This window comes from Hippocampus guttulatus, chromosome 1 (genome assembly GCF_054856545.1).
Source record: "Hippocampus guttulatus isolate MCC_2025c chromosome 1, RoL_Hgut_1.0, whole genome shotgun sequence".
Classification (NCBI taxonomy): domain Eukaryota; kingdom Metazoa; phylum Chordata; class Actinopteri; order Syngnathiformes; family Syngnathidae; genus Hippocampus; species Hippocampus guttulatus.
Genome location: NC_141261.1, coordinates 20,900,944 through 20,920,146, shown reverse-complemented (window position 1 = coordinate 20,920,146; position 19,203 = coordinate 20,900,944). Strand labels below are relative to the sequence as shown.

At 45.2% G+C, this 19,203-nt stretch overlaps 1 protein-coding gene across 1 annotated transcript; it reads right to left on the bottom strand.

Moving 5' to 3' along the window:
* Positions 1-17,333, bottom strand: LOC147210910 (transcription activator GLI2-like). The gene is given in 16 exon segments (XM_086129500.1): positions 1-34; positions 109-293; positions 296-424; positions 1,677-1,928; positions 2,154-2,318; positions 2,447-2,596; positions 3,393-3,536; positions 4,400-4,495; positions 5,228-5,399; positions 5,621-5,807; positions 6,445-6,633; positions 7,045-7,247; positions 9,011-9,119; positions 16,485-16,582; positions 16,746-16,750; positions 17,292-17,333. Coding segments are annotated over 16 exon segments (2,160 nt in total).
* Positions 17,334-19,203: the final 1,870 nt, after the last annotated feature.

Below are 19,203 nucleotides of genomic sequence, written 5' to 3'. Positions count from 1 at the left end.
CTAGGACCACAGCCTACACTCCGCCAGAGGAACACTGCAACCGAGGACAACATCGGGTGAAGACGTGAGTCGCTGGACGAGTGCTACCATCGACTAGCGTCCACTCACCGCCTGCTGGTGCTGGTGGCAGCGGAAAATACCGGGTTGGCAGTCCATTGACAGAAGTCCCTCACCTTCTTCTTCTTGATAGACTCCAGATGTGGATGAAAGCCGAGCCGCTGCTGGACGCTGAAACTAGCTGCTGCTGCCGCCTCTCCGCCACTGGAATCATCAATACCCAAAGACTCCAGAGCATGTCGAAGTCCCCCAGGCTTCCACCGCCCAACCCTTCCATTTCTACTCCACTGTCATTGTCGGTGGCCTCACTAAGCGGTGATGGTTTGCTGTTGCACAGTGACTGACTGCCAGGGCTGGACTGCTGCATCTACAAATAAGCGAAGGGATGTGAGAATATCAACATTCGTCCCAGTTTGCAGCACAGAGGAGGTCACAGTGATCCGGGGTGGTGATGAGTCATTGTCATGCTCAATAATGACAGCTCTGGCTAATCAGCCAGTCAAACGCTGCGCTCCATCACCGGCAATAACATGGCACGGAGAGCAGCTTGTCTTTTATCCTCGCCCATCGTAATTGTAAATAATGAGTGTTTTTCTTAGGAAGGGGCTAAAGAGGTGGGGGCGCTTCACAGATTACAGCCTATCTTAGTCTGTGTGTGAATAGGAAATGGGCAGGATGAAAGGAGGTTTGAGCCCGAGCCAGAGCAACAGGCCAATCATCACAAGAAGCGACCGTGTTTTCGCTGCCCAATCTTGGCACTGCTTCCCTTCAACGTTAAGGAACGTTGAGACAACAACTTTGGATTTTTTCTGCAAAATGAATGGATTTAAAAAAAACAAAAGCCCTCTGATACTTCACCTGGCAATTGAAGTGTTTGTTCTTTTGAATGAAACGTCATCAGTGTTGTTGCCTTTTCGAGAAGCTAATAGCAGCATCGCTGTGAACCCTGTTGCCTCTCAGCCTGTAATGTATTCAGTGCTAAAAAGCTGTCTTGATCACAGCTTGATGGTTGACTCTGTTTGCAGAGAGCAGCGAAACCAATTCCCAGTCTGTGCATATTAATCCTGCAGTGGCTTTTATCATGTTCAGACTGTGTGACGGCTCTCCACTGTAGGTTTCAACTGCAGCCTGCCATGGATGTGTAGTCTTTTAATACAGCTAATGATTACATGTTCCTTCAATATTAATTATGGGCAAGCCACAAAGAGGCTCTTCTCCCTTCAACACAGATTTAAAGCAGGCCAGCAAAGTCCGCTGGTGTACATTAGAATCTCCCTTGATGGTAAAATATGATAGCAGTGTAGTCAACAAGATGGCATAGAATGGCAAATGATGACTTGGAATAGTAAAAGGCAAAATCGAGCTCACCTTAACAAGGTCTGGCCGGAAGGAAAGAGAGATTCATGGAGAGGGTTAGAATAAAGTAGCAGGCTTTGCGGAACCAAGCAAAGATTGAGCAAATTACCATGCACGGCTCTCATGGAAAACGCTTCACGCCAGTGAAATTGTAATCAACATTTTTGTCCAGCTACTCCCATAACATTGATGTATTTCCTGGCAAATATTCTTTCTAGGCCTATAATGTTCCATCATGCTCTGGGAAGGGATCGGTGTCTTACCACAGAATTTTCTGTCTTGATGGATTTGATATGCACAGAGTCCTCCCCGCCTGCAATTTTCTCACGAACCGTCTCTCTGGCGAGACTCTGGTTCTCGCTGTTGTCCCTCGGCATTAGCCTGGGCAGCAGGTCGCTGCGCTGCCTCTTGGTGACGTGGGCCTCTGGGCCGTGGACTGTTTTGACATGCTTCCTCAGTGAGCTGGGATCCGTGTAGCGCTTGGTGCACCCCGGGAGCTTGCACACGTACGGTTTCTGTCAAGACATGCGGTGTCGCAAATAAACATCTGCTTCAATCAAAAAGAGAGTCCCGATATAATCGGGGGTAAAATCAGCAATACAAACAAACGACATTTAGAGAAGACGGGAAAGCCAAAGTGAGGGCCTTGCAGCTTCCAGAGAGCAAGAAGGGCGTGAGTCCCAAAATCAATGCATTGTTGAAGAAGGTGTCATGCAGATAAAGCCCCAACTGACTTTTACCTCACTGGAGTGCGTGCGGTTCTGGTGTTTGGCTCGGTCTGAGGCGTTCGAAAAAGCCTTGTTGCATCCCTCGTGCTCGCACACGTAAGGTTTCTCCCCGGTGTGAGAGCGCAGATGGGTTTTGAGATTTTCCAGACGAGAGTAGGCCTTGGCGCAGCCCTCAAACTACGGCCGACAGATGAGACGCAAACAAAATGTCAGGGGTGCTCTCTTGGAAAAAGCCGCGTTCGCGTTAGTGTGTCCGTCCTCGCCTCGGGGGGCGTGGGCCATTCCTCGGGCTATCGGTTACCCACCGTGCACTTGTGCGGCTTCTCTCCTGTGTGCCGGCGCATGTGAACCACCAGCATGTACTGAGCCTTGAAGGGCTTCTGGTCCCGAGAACACTCCTCCCAGCGGCACACAAACTCTTTCTTCTCCCCGTGGATGTGCTCGTTATTGATGTGCTGTGGGACATACACGCGCACAATTGAAATTCATCTTGTCGCAGTTTATCATACAATTTCTATATTAAAATCATCAATCTCATTTCTATACAGTGAATCCTTCTCATGGTCACGGGGTGCTGAAGCTTATCCCAGCTGACTTCGACTCGTCCCTGGACCGGTCACAATCAATCACAGCGATTGAAACCGTTTTTGTTTTTTTGTTTTTTCGAGTGTATTTGCTGAAACCTAAAGCACGTCGACTTCACAGTGCAGAGGTACCGGGTTCAATTGTTTGCATGTTCTCCCCGGCCGGGCCTGCGTGGGTTTTCTCCGGGTGCTCCGGTTTCCTCCCATGTTCCAAAAACATGCATGGCAGGCTGATTGAACACTCTAAATTGTCCCTAGGTGTGAGTGTGAGCGCGCATGGTTGTTCGTCTCTGTGTGCCCTGTGATTGGCTGGCAACCGGTTCAGGGTGTCCCCCGCCTACTGCCCGAAGACGGATGGGATAGGCTCCAGCACCCCTGGTGACCCTAGTGAGGATGAAGCGTTTCGGAAAATGGATGGATGGATGAAATATCCTTGCGCATTCTCTCTTCTCATGTTTGAGAAACTCACTCTTACTGTGTCTTACACAGTCGGTCACGTGTGGCGGCGTGGAGAAAAACAGGCACCAAACTATGAGGAGCTGTTACGGAAATCATTCAGACTACCTCCAATACTCACGACTGAATTAGGACAGTTTCTAAAAGCATGTGTTCGGCTTCCTTAACGCGACAAACTGTGAGCCCTGGATGCCGTGACTGAAACGCTTACGTGCACAAGCTGGTCTTGTGATTCGTACTCAGTGCTGCAGCCCTCCCAGTGGCAGTTGGACTCATACGACGTGGCTTCCAGCTCTGCTTTGCACTTGTCGCGTTCCACGTCCACCTTAAGCTCCAATGAGACACCTTGATGGTTCTGTGACGGTCCACCCGTTTTGTTCATCTGTGGGTCCAGAACATCAACAACCAACACTGAATGACGCGTGTGGGCTGCTTGTGTTACTTTTAGCAGCGCGCTTGCGTGTGACATCTGCTTGCTTTACGGTGGGCGAGAAGCAGTGGTGTCCACTGATGGCCTTCAAAGCTTTTTCCCATGACCATGAACGGCTTTCCTCTTGAGCACGTGATATATTTCATACAACGCATTCAATTTATAAAACACACGAGCCTTCACACTTTTAAAAGAACATTGGCTTCCTTGACATGCACTTTCTATGAGATTTGCCATCCATTTGTTCTTTGTCTACCTCACATATTTCAAGAAAACAATAGATGGAAGAATAAAATGTCCCTCTTTCTGCAAATATTTGAAGTTTTGTCAAATTTCTTGAACATTTTGGTCAGTCTGATTCTTCAGTGAAACGATGAGCGTCCGCACGTGCAATCGTGCACGTGAACATGCTGACTGCGGCGTGTTTGTGTCTCGCCCAGGCACCCGATCTTCATCAATTGTGCTGGCCCCAAGACGCCTGCGCACGGCGCCGCGCTCATGTATCACGCATAAACTTGCCTTGCCGTCCACGAGCAGGCAGAAATTTGTCATGGAAACAGAAAAAAAAAATCCTCACATGACGGCGAAGCCACTGGCCAATATTTCATGAAAATGAAGTACACTGGCACAGTTTACACCATCCCGGGAGAGCGGGGCTGTTGGAGGGGTGTAATGAGAGTGCGGGGCGAAGCAAAGCTCTTATGGTGCATGTGGACTTTTTCTAAATCTGAAATGTGTTTCACAAGGAGGTTGTAGGAGGGCCACGTTGGTGTTGGATATGTACTCACCAGGGAACTTGGCGCCTTGGATTCGGGCTTCACCTTTGACCGCTTGGTGATGACAGGCTCAACTGTGCAGTTAGTGACGGATTCTCCGCATGGGTTCTGAAAAGAACAACACATTAACATAGTCAATGTTAAAATGCTTTGGAAAGAAGTTGCCAAATCATGTTGCGCATCCAACTCCTGCTTGAAATTAGGCACTCTGCTCAATATTTCAGCGGAACCTCAATTTTCCTGATTTCATCGATTCGGAAAAGTCGCGCTAATATCGAATCATACGAAAACTGAAGCCATATTCTCCCATAGGGAATAATGTAAATCCAATTGTGTTCTGTTCCAGACAGTACATTATATAGGGACTAACTACGATGTAGCATACACAAAACAATGTGAAAGGAATAGAAATGGATATATTCAAGTTTAACATCAATTTGACCTTTATTGAAGACTTGATGGCATACAAAATATGACGGAGAGGGAGGAGAAAAGTTTTGTTTTGTTTTTTTTACGCGGAATCCGTCGTTTTCATGCTTTGCTATGTTTTTTTTTTTTTTAAATGTTGTGGTATTCCTCGTCACTTTCAAACTTTCTTTGGCCCCATGGTGACTTATTGAACAGTCATATTTAATATAAAAGACTTTCCTAAGTGCTCCTGATGACCATGCGAGATGACACTGATTTAAAAAAACAACAACAACAACAACAAAAAAACGCTACGGTACTTCCCTCTGGCCAACCCAAACCCTACATGACGATGAGGATTGCAAATGCATTATGGGACACCCCTCAATAACCAAATAAGACAATGCAAAGGGTTTGAGTAAAAGCATTTACTTGGGGTGCCAAGTCAGTGCCGTGGCCGGGAGCGGACAACGCGGAGAGGCCGAGGGCCGGGTGGCAGCTGGGGTAGGCGGCCGCCGGCTGGATGAGTGGTGGAGTGTGGCCCAAAGTCAGCAGCTGCTGGTAGGCCACAGGGCTGATGGGATGAGGGAAGGCCAAGGATGGGCTGCAGTCCCAAACATACCAGAATCACATGTTCATTTTATCCAAACTCAAGGTGGCATACAGTGTTCCTCCAAAATATCGCAGTTCAACTTAAGGTTCAATAAATCGCCTCTAGGCTGTGGATTTTCAGCTGTCCGAGGTCGGTCTGGAAGCAATCTTCTGCAATAAATAACAGTTCATCATAACACAACGCAAGTTTTGCTTTCAGTTGACCCTCATTACCTAATTCCTCCGACCGGCAGGTGTCCGTACGAGTTGCTGGCAACGGAGCCCGACCGGGAGTTGTTGATGTACGCCACCAGCGAGCTCGGCGATGTGCGGATCATGGTCTGAACATCCACGCTGGCGTCGGACAGCGGCGAGATGGACAGCGTCCTCTTCCTGTTCAGCCTGGGAGTCAGTCGCGAGACTGCGGACACACAGGTCAGAAGCCTTTAAATCACCTTGCCGTGTTCTTTGGGCTCCTCTCAAGCACGTTGAATGCCAGTTTTTATTAGCCAGAAGGTAGAACATGCGTATGAAATACTTAATTTGTTGGTGGCATGACCTCCAAAGCTACACCATCTAACTTTGTGTTGCCGCTGCAACTAAAGTGCAACATTATCCTCATTAGGATTCAGACGTAGCTAATTGATAATTCCACATAATCACCTCAGATAAGATATGCCGGGACAGGCCCGCCGCACCATGTTTAATGAGGCCAATTTACTGAGAATTGATTCCGATTCTCAGCAAACGAGAGCGATGAGATTGATATGAAGTGTGAAAAACACAGGATCTACTGTTTCCTGTTTATTCTCTGCATGTTGTGTTGCTGTGACATGAATGCTCTGTAACCTTCGGAATTCGAAATCATCACGTTGACCAAAATAACAACAAACGGAATGCTTGCCCTTGAAACGGGCCACACACTGCAGACTCGCGAGCGTGCTCAAACTGATTTTCAAAATAAATCTTTCAGACTGATGAGCAATCTTTAGTTTTTTTTTGTGTCAATGACGATGAAGATGATGATGATGATGATGATGACGGAGTTTGTGACTCACCATCAATGGGGGTCATGTAGTCTGAGAGGTGGGCCCCTGCGGCTAACCCTCCCCCCTGCATGAGCAGCTCCCCGTAGGAGCTATGGTGGCTCGCCATCAACTGGTAATACTCTCTGGTCAGACTCACCCCAGTCGGAGAAGGTGGAGGGAGCCCAAAGAGGCCACCATCTTTGAAATGGTCGTGAGCCACTGAGGAAACAAATTCACGTGTTACCATGAGCCGGATTTCATCGCACAGTCCTTCCCAAAGTGCTGCAGGCGCATCGGTGCCAGCACTGCGGTCCAAGATGATCCGCATACCTCTCAGACAGGCAGCTTCATATTTGTTCTCTCTCACCTAGCATGCTTCCATGTGCTTTGCTTTTAGCAGCTTTATTTCACGTTGAATCTTTCCACCATTAGCCATGACAGAATGCAGAAGAAGATTTATGTCCAGTGCTGCTTTCCAATCTTGTACTCTAATTCAGGGCTGCTTGCAAATCACCTTTCTTTGATTGAAATCGCAGCAGGTTATATGTGGACGCCGTTTCAGCTCGGGGCCTTTCTTACCTCCGCTAAAACACGCTTGCTGAGTAAAAGTTCAACTTTGATGTGACTTACAGTGAGTGGGGCTCAGGCCTCTGGCTGCCGAGATCATTGACAGCGTTGGGCCACCGTGCACCGGGCGCAGGTAGTGCTCCATGTGAGGGTTGACGTACACGTTAGGGGAGCTGAAGGGGGAGTCGCCGGTCGCCATGGATGCAGGAGAGAGGCGGATCAGGGAGATATCAGATATGACAGGGCTGCCTGGCAATCCTACGGGCCTGAGATGGAAATGGGTTTGATCAGCATTATTGGAAGGGACCGTTGAGTAAACTCATCAGTGTGCTTAGCGCAGCTCCGGCGCAGCACCGTCACCTTTGCACGCTGTGCTAGGAATGGCATAAAATGCTAGTTTTTGCAGGCCTTCTTGTGCATCATCTATAGACCAGTTTCAATGTTTGCAAACATTGCCTCCAAGATGCGCACGCATCTTAATGACGTCACTGTTGTTTGCAAAGACGAGCATTCTTTAATTACCTCTCAGGTTGAATTTCTTCACTTTGACATTCAGAGCACTGGGCAGAAATCACATCGCGTCATCACCCCCCCCCCCCCCCCCCCCCCCAACCCCAGACCATGAGTATGAGAGCATTTAAGTCGCGTCTTTTCACCAGCGTGTATGAAAGCATTTCTGTCATGTGTGTGACAATGTTTCAACAGAGAGTACGAGAGCATTGCATTTCAGGAATGTGTCAGTGTTTCAGTCGCACATTCGAGCGCAATTAAATAGTTTCTGTGAGGGTGTTTCTGGGAGGGTGTGAGAGCATTTCAACAGTGCGTGTGAAAGCATTTCCGTTGTGTATAAGAGAGTTTCACTGGTGTGCGTGGAAGCCTTTCAGTAAAGCGTGTTTCAGTTGTGCATCTGAGAGCATTAAATAGTGAGTATGAGAGTGTTTCAGTCAAGTGTGTCAGTGTTTCAGTGGAGTGTGCGAGAACATTTCAAGAGTGTGTAAAAGTGTTTCAGCAGTGTGTGTTTTTCAGTAATTAATGTGAGATTTCAAACATGAGTGTGAGAGTTCTTCACTTTAATGTGTGAGAGTGTTTCAGTCGTGAAAGTGTGAGGTAATCATGAATTATGTCCCTGTGTGTGCCTCTTGAACGATGATTGAAGTAGAATGACACACCGCCAGCCAAAAGGGACAAAAGACAACCCAAGTCCAGTTCTCGAGGGTCGCAAGCCTGCATCTTTTACATGTTTCCCTCCTCAACACATCTGATTCAGATGATCAGGATCATTGTCAGGCTTCTACAGAGCTTGCTGATGACCTGATCATTTGAATCATGTGTGTTGGAGGAAGGAACCGCCTAAAATATGCAGGGTACCGGCCCTCAGTGTATATCTGCACTCCACTCTACCGTACTGTATGACAGCAGTCTGCTTCCAGTGTCTGCGTCGGCTCCCGGTGATGAGTGTGCTGGCGCTGAGGTGTCATGTTGGACAATCAAGGAGCAGGAGACCCCTAACGGTGCCACAGGCACCATAACAAAGTGCCAACAAGTCTTAACAAAGTGCCACGCCGGGCCACAAATGACACAACAATTCATTTACTGCTCAATGTTGCTGTAATTAGGTGAATTTGGCACTGGCAATGGGAGGGACAGCTAGATCAAGGTCTTGATGAATGAGGGGTCCACTGTCAAGATCAAATCACATTAATCAAGGTGGCCGCGTCTGAGGACAGGCGTAAAAACCTCCAGCCACAAGCGCCACCCCCAAGCATCTACCCCGCCCCACACAAACCGAGACCGCGTGATAAATGGATCCGCTGTTGCCAGGCGCAAAGCGTGTTCATTTCAATGGAGGACCACTCCATCCATCCATTTTCGACACCGCTTATCCTCACTAGGGTCGCGGGCGATTTGGAGCCTAAGCCGAATAATTCATTGACTCTTACCCCCTTCTGACCCCTCACAAAGTTCAGACCCCAACATGTCTGCTCCCCGAAAGCGGAGCTGTATGTATATGAGGCAAGCATTCACTCACCTGTGTACGGCGTGGAGAGTGTGCGGCTCGTAGTGGTACGAGGGGCATCCTTCATGATGCCGCATGTCCAAGGCGACGGGCTTGTGGAAGGATGAGAAGATGTGTGGGGCTGCACAGAAGCGGAGAAGAAATGAAAAAGTAATTAATGAACGATCAAAGCGAGACCAAGATTGAACACAAGCAGACTTTTGACTAGCAACCAGATGGGCTGAGTTTTGCTCCCTACCAAAGCATTGCCTAGTTGTGTGTGTGTGTGTGTGTGTGTGTGTGTGCGCGCACGCGTGTGTGTGTGTGTAATACATATGTGTTTGTGTGTATATATATACAGGTACCAGTGTATATATACACAATTAGAGCTGTCAAACAATTAAAATATTTAATCGTGATTAAAACCGCAACTGTCATAATTAACTCAGAATTAATCGTGATTACTCACATATTTTTTAGCGTTTCTGAATTTCATTTGATATTTTTTGTCCTATTTTTACCCGTTTTAATGCTCTCATCAACATGGAATCATGGATCAGTTTTCCATGTGTAAAATGCAAACATTTACTGAAACAACAATTTCAATTTTCAATTTTACATGAACATTTTTCACTTGGAGCAGTTATTCACACATAATCTCTCACACAATATTACTGTCCATCAACAACAGTGAAAATTTTATTTTGTCACACAACAGCTCATTTAACAGCTCTTTTTAGGGAATCAAAACAGAGCAATATAAAATTATAGTGTACATCTAAGGTAAACTAGTACTCAGCCTATAGTGGATTTAAGCCATGGTTGCATATCTCGTTTATCATCATTTCGTTTGATATTATCGTTATTATCATCATATATTATATATTATATATATAATATATATATATATATCATAAATATATGCGATAATATATGATATATATATCATATATTATCGCATTATCATCGTTTATCATATCTCTCAAGTTTGCTTATGAGTACAGTACTAGTTTACCTTAGATGTGCACTTTTGCAGATGTGCAATTTTATATTGCTCTGTTTTGATTCCATAAAAAGAGCTGTTAAAGCAGCTGTTGTGTGACAAAACATTTTTTTCACTGTTGTTGATGGACAGTAATATGTGTGAATAACTGCTCCAAGTGAAAAATGTTCATGTAAAACTGAAAATCGAAATTGTTATTTCAGTAAATATTTGCATTTTGCACATAGAATACTAACTCATCATTCCATGTTGATGAGAGCATTAAAATGGGGAAAAATAGGACAAAAAAATATCAAAGGAAATTCAGAAACGATAAAAAATGTGTGAGTAATCACGCATTTAATTTTTAATTTGAGTTAATTATGACAGTTGCGTTTTTAATTAGATTAAATATTTTAATGGTTCGACAGCTCTAATATATATATATATATATATATATATAATTACACACACACATACTGTATATGCATGCACACTTTGTAGCATGGAGTTCATGGTCATGGATCATTATCTGCTCTCGACGAAGCAACGAGGGGGTTATGGGCCTCGCATCGGCCGCCAAATCTACGCAAGTCAGCATTTGTGGTCCATTTCTCTCACTCTGCGCCAGTGACAAGCTGACAGACTGACCGCTCCCCAAGCGGCTACACAAATAGCCTCTTTGCCCCAGCTGAACATGGTAAAACGAGGCATCTGCGTTCACTTTTTGTAGCATGGAGCAGCCTGGGAAGTGTTCATCTCAGACTGTCACTAAACATGAGGTCTTTCCATCCTTTTCCACCCAATCCTATCACATTGCATTTAAACGTGAAATAGAACTCAACTGTCGAGCGAGTCGTTGAAGGGTGTTTGTAAGGTGGTAAACACTTGTGACCTAAGCTGAGCTTTTCCTCAGAGGACCACCCATCCAAGCGGCACCAGTGCAGCCGGCGGAGACTCCTCCTTCCGTCACGGAGACATTTCCATTGTTGTGCCAGCGCAGGAGGGACAAAATGTGAGCCCTCATGAGCGCTGCAGAGCATGGCTTACCTGATGCACCCCCACTGGAACCCCGCGCCGCACCCTCCCCTCCCGGGTGCCCGGCCTTCTTAGGCTCCACCTATTAATCTTTACTTGATAGTGTTTGCTTTTCACCCTCATTGCTCACTCTCCAGTTCCACTTCTCTGTTTTGTATCAAAAGTAAAGTACATCCCCTCCTGTTCCAAATTCTCAGAACAGTCATGATGGGCCATACAATCAAAACAAAAGTAAGTATGAGGTCATTACCACTGATAACCCCCCACATGACTGGCCGGAGGTAGCAAGGCCACATGGCTGATGGGCTTTCTCTGCCGGTGTGTGTGCGTTGTTTGTGTAAATTTAGCTACTTAGAAGAGTGCATATGTTGAAAGAGTGATTGCGGCGTCGCGTAATCACCTCCAGCTTGGCTGATTGATGACCGGCGGGCTTAATAGCGCTGCTTAACACACAGGTTTGTCTAGATTAAGTAATTACCTCATCATCCCATACGCGCCATGATAAAGAGACGCCTGCGTACTGGGGAACGAGAGCGATAATTAAAATAGCATCAATTAAATGGCGCTTGTGGGCCTGCCACGGTGCTCCCCAGGTAACATCCATATTAGCCCACTGGCACCCTCACCAGGGGGCGCCTGGGATTATAGAAAATGACTCCAATGTGCCATCTTTAAATTAAACAAAGACCCAGTTTTTCTTATGCTCGGGGAGGCGCGCAAAGCTAAGAATAAAACCTGAAGGTTGTGAGTGTCTTCTGCAGAATTCCAAACGAAATGGGGCGCTCATCACTGATGATGAGGATGAACATGTTGACAGATTACCTTTGACCTGCAACGATAAATAATCATTTACTTCTTCCCTGTAAATCGGGCTGACCACCCAACGTGTCAAAGTTTTATTTTTTTCTTAATTACATGTCAGGGACTGGACTTATTTTGTTTTGACATTCTTGGTCTGAGAAAGACACAACACTGTGACACCCACAATGACTTGCACAGAGCTGCTAAAAACATCATGATTGGACTTGTGACGGAAATGAGAGCATCACTAAAACAACCAGATTTATTTCGCTCCACGCTTGGCCTGGTTTGATGGCTAATTAGCTCCAGCTAACACCACCAACAGCCACAAGACAAAGCACATCAGCACAACAATTAGTCTGTAGGCACTAACGGCTTCCTGTGCAGGCGCAACCACACGCGCCAACTTTTACAATTGGCCGCTGTTTGTAAAATTGTTGACGTCAACGTCATCCCTTTCTTCTATGCCGTTTATATCGGTGTGGAAACCTTCCAGAGTGTGCCAGCGTGTGTGTGTGTTGCCTTGGAAGAGCAAACCACACTCAGGCAATTTTAATCAATATTGTGCTTGGTTTTGTCAATCAAAATCACCAAAGCCTGCACAAATCAACATGTGCACTGCGTTATATTTCTGTCAACTTTTTTTCCGTGACATTTCCGAAATAAAGTGCATACTTGTACTCGTAACCGTTTTTGTTACACGTCACTAACAAAGAACATGTTAAGAAATAATTTGTTGACGTAAGGCCTGAATTGTGACGCACAAAGCGGAAAAATAATTTTACCGAAAAATCTGTGCTACAGTGTGGGAATGCTGTGCTGGATATCACATTGTGTATATTGTGTTTGGGATGGTTTGGGCTGCAGCTGGTCATTAACGTTTGCGGCTTTTTGAGTCTGCGTTTGAGGATGAGTCGGAGCGAGACATCCCGGTGACCCCTGGACATGGGGCTATTATTCTCCGTCTTGAGCCGTTCCCGACGGAAGATAAGTGCTCCTCTCTTTTGACCATGCACATTTTTCTATGCCAGAGGCCCGATCACCCCTCCCTCACCTCGACCGCTTCCGGTAGCACCAGCCTCCAGTTGCTGCTTACGATCATCAATAACTCACCAAATCTTATCGTCCTTATCGCCAACACGGCTCTCTTAAAGTAGCCTGACCCCGCCTCTGCTCACTTTGCACATGCAAGCTGATGCGAGACAGCCACAAATCAATTCCGAAAAATCTTTTTTTAAATGTAAAAAAAAATCATTTTTTTTTGTTTTCATGTAAATGTAAAAGCAATTCTTTTTTTCCAGTGCAGTTCTAATTTTTCAGATATTTGCTATTAGCGGGCCAGTCCTCTTCCTTTCTACTGTATTCACTTCGGCGAGCTGGGCTGGCCCGAACACTGGGGACTGTGGGTAAACAACAGCGAACTGGGGTCACTGAGCCTCTTTTATTTCCCGTCACTTCAGCTTTCCTGCGTGGTGATAATCCAATTGAATTAGGAGGGTCGCGATGCGGCCCGTGTTGGGGAGGCAGACAGGAGCACCCGGCTCCATTCTAATTGACTCCGAGCGCCGCATCTCCACTTTTTTTAAACCAAGTGACTCTCGCTTGAGCTTCATTACATGCACCCCATTTCCATAGGCCTATGGGACCGAGACCTGGGCCGCTCCCGTGGAATAAATGAGTGCTCCATGATAAATGGTTCTATTAGCAATCCAGATTGTTAAACTGTGATATAACAGATCGGAGCGGCAAGCGGGGGTCCATTCATTTTCCTCCCTTCTGCACACGTTTCCATGTGTAAATAAGGTATTAAAACTGGGCATTAGCTGCGTTATGTGATAGAGAGGAAATTGTTCCAAATAAATAACCCGGCCCGCGAATATAAAACAACCGACACAGAGGCTTCGAGGTGGCCGAGACTTAGGTAGCATCCCTCCTCAATAAAAACGCCTGCCGTATATTAGTTCAGGCCTCAAGGACCTCGCCCTGTCTGGCTGCGTGTTCACTTATCAGGCGCCGCCTGGCGAGCCCAACAATAATACTGAGAAATTCCCTAAGTAATAACTCTGTCAGCTACTATCTGAATGGCTGCAACCGATGTGTTGTGATGTTGTTCACTTCAAATTAAAGCACGAGAGGAGGAAGTTGAGCAGAGCACTTTTATTGTGAAGCGCCTATTGTCTGTCATGTTCTCAAGCCGGGTTCGGCGAGGTATTGAATTGCCAAAAGTGAGACACGGCACTCGACTGGGAGAAAGAAAATGTGTTCTTACAGCAGTGGTGTTAATGTGTGACGTTTTGATGGATTTTTGAAAGGGAGAGGAGAAATATATTAGTCTTATGCTGACATTGAGGCTGAGCCATTGGCTCAGTTGGTTGCGCGAGAGCCCCATCCCTGGCAAGGAGACATTTTGGAGGACCTCTGCTATGCAAGGAGGTGCCAGGCAACACTCATTTAGGATGATGTCACATGAAACTCCAATAACACAGAAACTTTTATTGCGAGTGACAGCTCGTCCTTCTCATTCATCTGCCAAAAAAATTAAATAAGGGCGAATAAATCCATATGTTCAAGCTTGAATGTTATAAGGCACATTTGGTGAGGAGAAGCTTCAAACTGGTTTTAAAAGGAGGTGGTGACTGTTTATTTGAGATGTTAAATCAATACAGGATACAGATGGAAAAAAAAGGGGTGATTGAAAGTATCCACATTTCATTTGTCAGTTAATTTCTGGAATATTCATAAATTCAAATGGCGTCTAGAAGTATAAATGATGTTAAAAAAAAAAAAGCTAAGTAGTCTATGGAAAATGGTGGTGCATGACATTGGAAGATTTGCCATTGATCTGATACCAAGTAAATATCTGACCAGTAATGACAATATCAGTGCCGCTTACTTTTTAACAATTAAAGCCAAATAAATTTTCATGACCTTTGTGTTTTTGTGCCTTTTCTTTCCTTTCTGTATTTGACATGAAAGCTTTTGTTTGCTTGTACGCTATCATGTACATATAGCGAGTATACAGAATCCCTTTCACAGAAACAGTAAAATGTATTTATGTTTAATCAAATCTGAGCTGCCTGTGTGGCATTAGTACACGAGTTAAAATTTCATTCAATGTCGTCAATAACATATTTCCATCGGATAAATGTATTGCATCAAGGTCTAAGAAGAATTTATCCTTTTTGGAGTTGGCTCAAGTAACAAATGGCCTGCATGGAAATTAAGCCAGAGGAGGACGAAATATGACTTTCTTCGCTATCAGTAGCCTGATAGTAGTTGTCTGCCAGACAGGCAGAAAGGCCTCTTCCACTAAACTGGGGGTCTGGGTCTGTTTAGTCCCTGCGGTGGGGAGAGGCTTCTTAAACATTTCAATAAATTGATCGTTTTTGGTGTATCATTTTCTGCGATTGGCTGGCAACCAGTTCAGGGTGTACCCCGCCTACTGCCCGAAGACAGCTGGGATGGGCTCCGGCACCCCCCCCCCCCCCCCGCAACCCTTGTGAGGATATGCGGATCGGAAAATGAATGAATGAATGAATGGTGTATCATTTTCAGCCTGAAAATAAGGCCACATGGTGGTCCCCTTTCTCTCTGCCATCCTTACGGTCCGGCTTTCTGTGCTGCTTGTATGCGTGTATGATGCTGGCTAGCTCAGTCTCGCAATGTTGTTATCAATATCAATATTTGGATTGATCTGCCCACAACGTGAGAGAACGTGTCCTCCCTTCTCAGTGGTCTCTGGCCCCCAAAAGATTTGCGAACCTTCGCCGGAGAACACATGCAACACTTGACACACTTGATAGAAAGTGCCGGCTCTCAAACTTTTCATCATTCCAAGAAACACATGGTCTTTGCGTGGGTGTCACATGACCTTCAGAATACCACAAGCAACATGGCTGCCCCCGGCGTTGGCCTCGTTGAAATATTTAACAAGGTCGTGTCCGTCTTGGCTTGTAAAAGCTACACGTCTTTAGCACGGAGCCTTGCAGAACTGCCCATTTTCACTCAAAAGTGGCGTGGTGCTAATAACCTTGTGCTGTTGTCATAGTAGCGTCTGACATTGCTCCCCCACACGGTGAGATTGATTTATGTTTTTAGCCTCGTTAAATATGCCTTTCATCTCACCTGCACTTATGTTTCATACAAGCCAACACACATTTCACCGAGTCGCAAAACAAACCTCACCCCACCACCACCACACTCATCAATCATGTTCAATCATTGTGAGTAAAGCGCTTGTCACGCCTCCTCAAAGACACCCCGATGCATCACAGGAGTTCCAAGTCTACAATTTGGCTCGACTTGCACCTTCTTTCTGGAGTCTTATCGTCACACAGGCACCATCTACTTGAGGGTATGCGGTGGTCTTGCGCTTGACTTTGCTTGGCTTTCATCTCACACGTATGTGAATGTTTAAATCATGACTGCAGCGCTCATCAGTCCTTGAGTTGTCCAACCCAAACACTCACCTGTCTTCTCCCGCCACGTCGCTTATTGATCAGCGCTTACACGCTTTTAAGCCAAGCGCGAGTCATTAGGCATGCACTTTCACGCTGCAGCTTCTTTACGACTCCTGACAGCGAGGCCACAAGTGCTTCGTCTTTGATATGCATATTTGATTATTTCATCACCCAGCCCACCGAAGCCGCTCAAAGGCAACATCCACGGCCTCCCCTTGAACGTTACCTCTGGTTTCTAGTGGCTTCTTTAGGAGGTCTCCAAAACCACTGCCGTCCATTTTGTCTTTCTTCTCGTCAGCTCCAGTTGCATCCATGGCCGAGCATCTGAAAGACACAAACGCAAGAGGGCAGTTTAGCGGTCAGCAAAGCGGCTTGCGCTCAGGGGGACAATCAAAACAGTGGATGTGCCGTGTCCAAAAATTGCACTCAAAATGCACAGCTCTGGGGAAAAAAAGAAAACCAAAAGAGATTAAACAACTAAACAAACAGGACCTGAAAAACAAGTATGGACTTTGTGACACATACACAGCAAGCAGCGTTGGCCCAATTATGTTGACGTTTACAGAAAACAATTCCGTTTCTTTATCTTTTCTTCCTTCTATTGTCATTCTCTTCTTTTGTCTTTTTGAATCTATCATCTTTTATCTTCTAACTTCGATCTTCTTCTGTCTTCCATCTTCTATCTTATTCTATCGTCTTCTTTTATCTTCTTTCATCTTGTCGTCATTCACAGGACCAATGTAAATGTTATTGTGGGTCTCATGAATAATAATTTTGAAAGAAAGATGTGCGGTAATCTACAAATAGATTCCTAAAATGTATGAACTGAAATTCTGATGATGTCATAATAATCCTGTGCTGGTATAGTGCTGGGAACATCTGATTTTGTTCAATCTTTCATTGAGGTCACTTTTCAACATAGAACTACAATATGTCCTGTCCTCGTATTCATTTCACTTCTTGTTCTAATTGTAGCTCACGACGACAAAGAAGCTACTAACTACTTGCACAACCGACAGGTGTGCTTACTCACCCATTGTTTATTTGGCCCTTTTAGCTTGGGCATGGGCGGCATGGCTCAGTGGTAGAGTGGTCGTCTCCTAACCCGGAGGTTGGGGGTTTGATCCCCGGCCATTGCGACCTTGTGGAAGTGTCCTTGAGCAAGATATTGAACCCCCGGGTGCTCCTGATGCCGCGTCATCAGTAGGTCAGTGAGGACACAGGGTAAAGCGCTTTGCGTACCAAAGGTAGAAAAGCGCGAGCTCAGTGACAGACCAGTTACCATTTCGCTTGAACGCAAGCTATGTGTGTGCCGTGGAGGCCGGCAAAGCGACCAGCTGTGAGTGGCAGACACACAGACACGTGCACACACAAATATGCAAGTGTAACCTAGCTCACATGAACAACGATCCCGCCAGGGCACAATTGCAGATCCAGATTACAAATCAAATGGGATCAGGCTGGGGAAATAATAATGAATTTCAACGCTGAATTATGAACAGTGCTCTTGTCACCCTAACAAACGACCGTGCGTCTCAGCCCAAAAGGTCACGGCGCAGTAGAGTACAATCTCTGTCAATTCCTTGCCAGCGCACCCCTTCGCAAGGGCCACTTGCTGGAATTTATGGTCAGGCCCGCCACCTATTCTCCTTTGAATAATAGTGGTCCCGTAAAAGAAGCCTGAGTCTAAAATAGACTGCGGCTTGGAAGGAAGCGAGTTGTTTATTGTGTGTGTGGCTGGTGTGCAAATAAAGGCGAGCAGATGACGTTGAGATTTATAGGACCAATCAAACACGATCTGACATCCAGCTCAGACCTGCTTTTGGTTCTTCTCTGTTGGGCAATTTTCAAATTGAATACAAGTTTAGATAAATAACAACCATATTTTGGTTCATTCCTTGCTGCTCTAGCTTCCTCCCAGAATCCCAAAACATAAGGAATACACTTAAAACACGCAGATGAGAGAGACTGATGTATGCTGAACAAAATTACAGCAGACCAGCCTGCAAGAGGTAGAAACCCTTGCATTGATTTTCCGAACTAGCCATGTTAGTTGGATGTTCATAATGTGACAAATTTTTGACAAATTAATTGGTAATGTAAGCATCAAGGCAGCGATTCTCAAAATGGCACAATTACCAGTAGTGGTTCACAGGCTCCCACTAGTGGTACACAAAAGAGTCTCTGAATTAATTTGAAATAAAATTTACAACATTAAAAAAAAAGAAATACAATCAAACATATTGGAATGAATATTGTAGCTGTGCACAAAGCCTTTTTTTAGAAATTTCTTTGAATCCAGTAGAATTGTTTTGGGAAACGTTTTTAAGTAGAGATTTTTCAAGTGCAGTTCAGTTGTATTTAACTTGTAATTCACCCCCCCCCCACCCCCCCTTCCCATTCATCCTCCCCCTTATTACATGTTATGTCTTGTGACTTGTTGTAACTGTCATATGCTTATTTATGTGCTAGGGTCTTTTTTTTATCCTGGACTTAAATTATCCTCAGAAGAGGATAGTTCGAGCGTGGTTTTTTTTCCCTCTCCCTACCCAGCGTTTTCCTTTCTGAAGTCTGATTGTAATTTCCCCATTGCGGGACAAATAAAGGATCTCTTAATTGCAAAATATAATGATAAATCAGAACTAAGTTGATAAATAGAGAAAGGTATATAAATATCCATTATGAATACAAGAGAAAATTGACACAAGAGTGTCAGGGTGTGGAAGTATATAATCCCGATACAAACCAAAAGTTGTAAAAATATCACGGTTAAAGGTAAAGTATGAGCCTTAATGGAGACTTCTTTCTTCTTACTTTTTTCTTTTCTGATTGATATAAAAATGATTTATTAGATACAATCACATAACGGGGTAGGACTAGATAAGTTTTTTACTTCTTCCTACTCCCTTGAACATAATAACTGTGTTGAATGAAGATCGATTTCT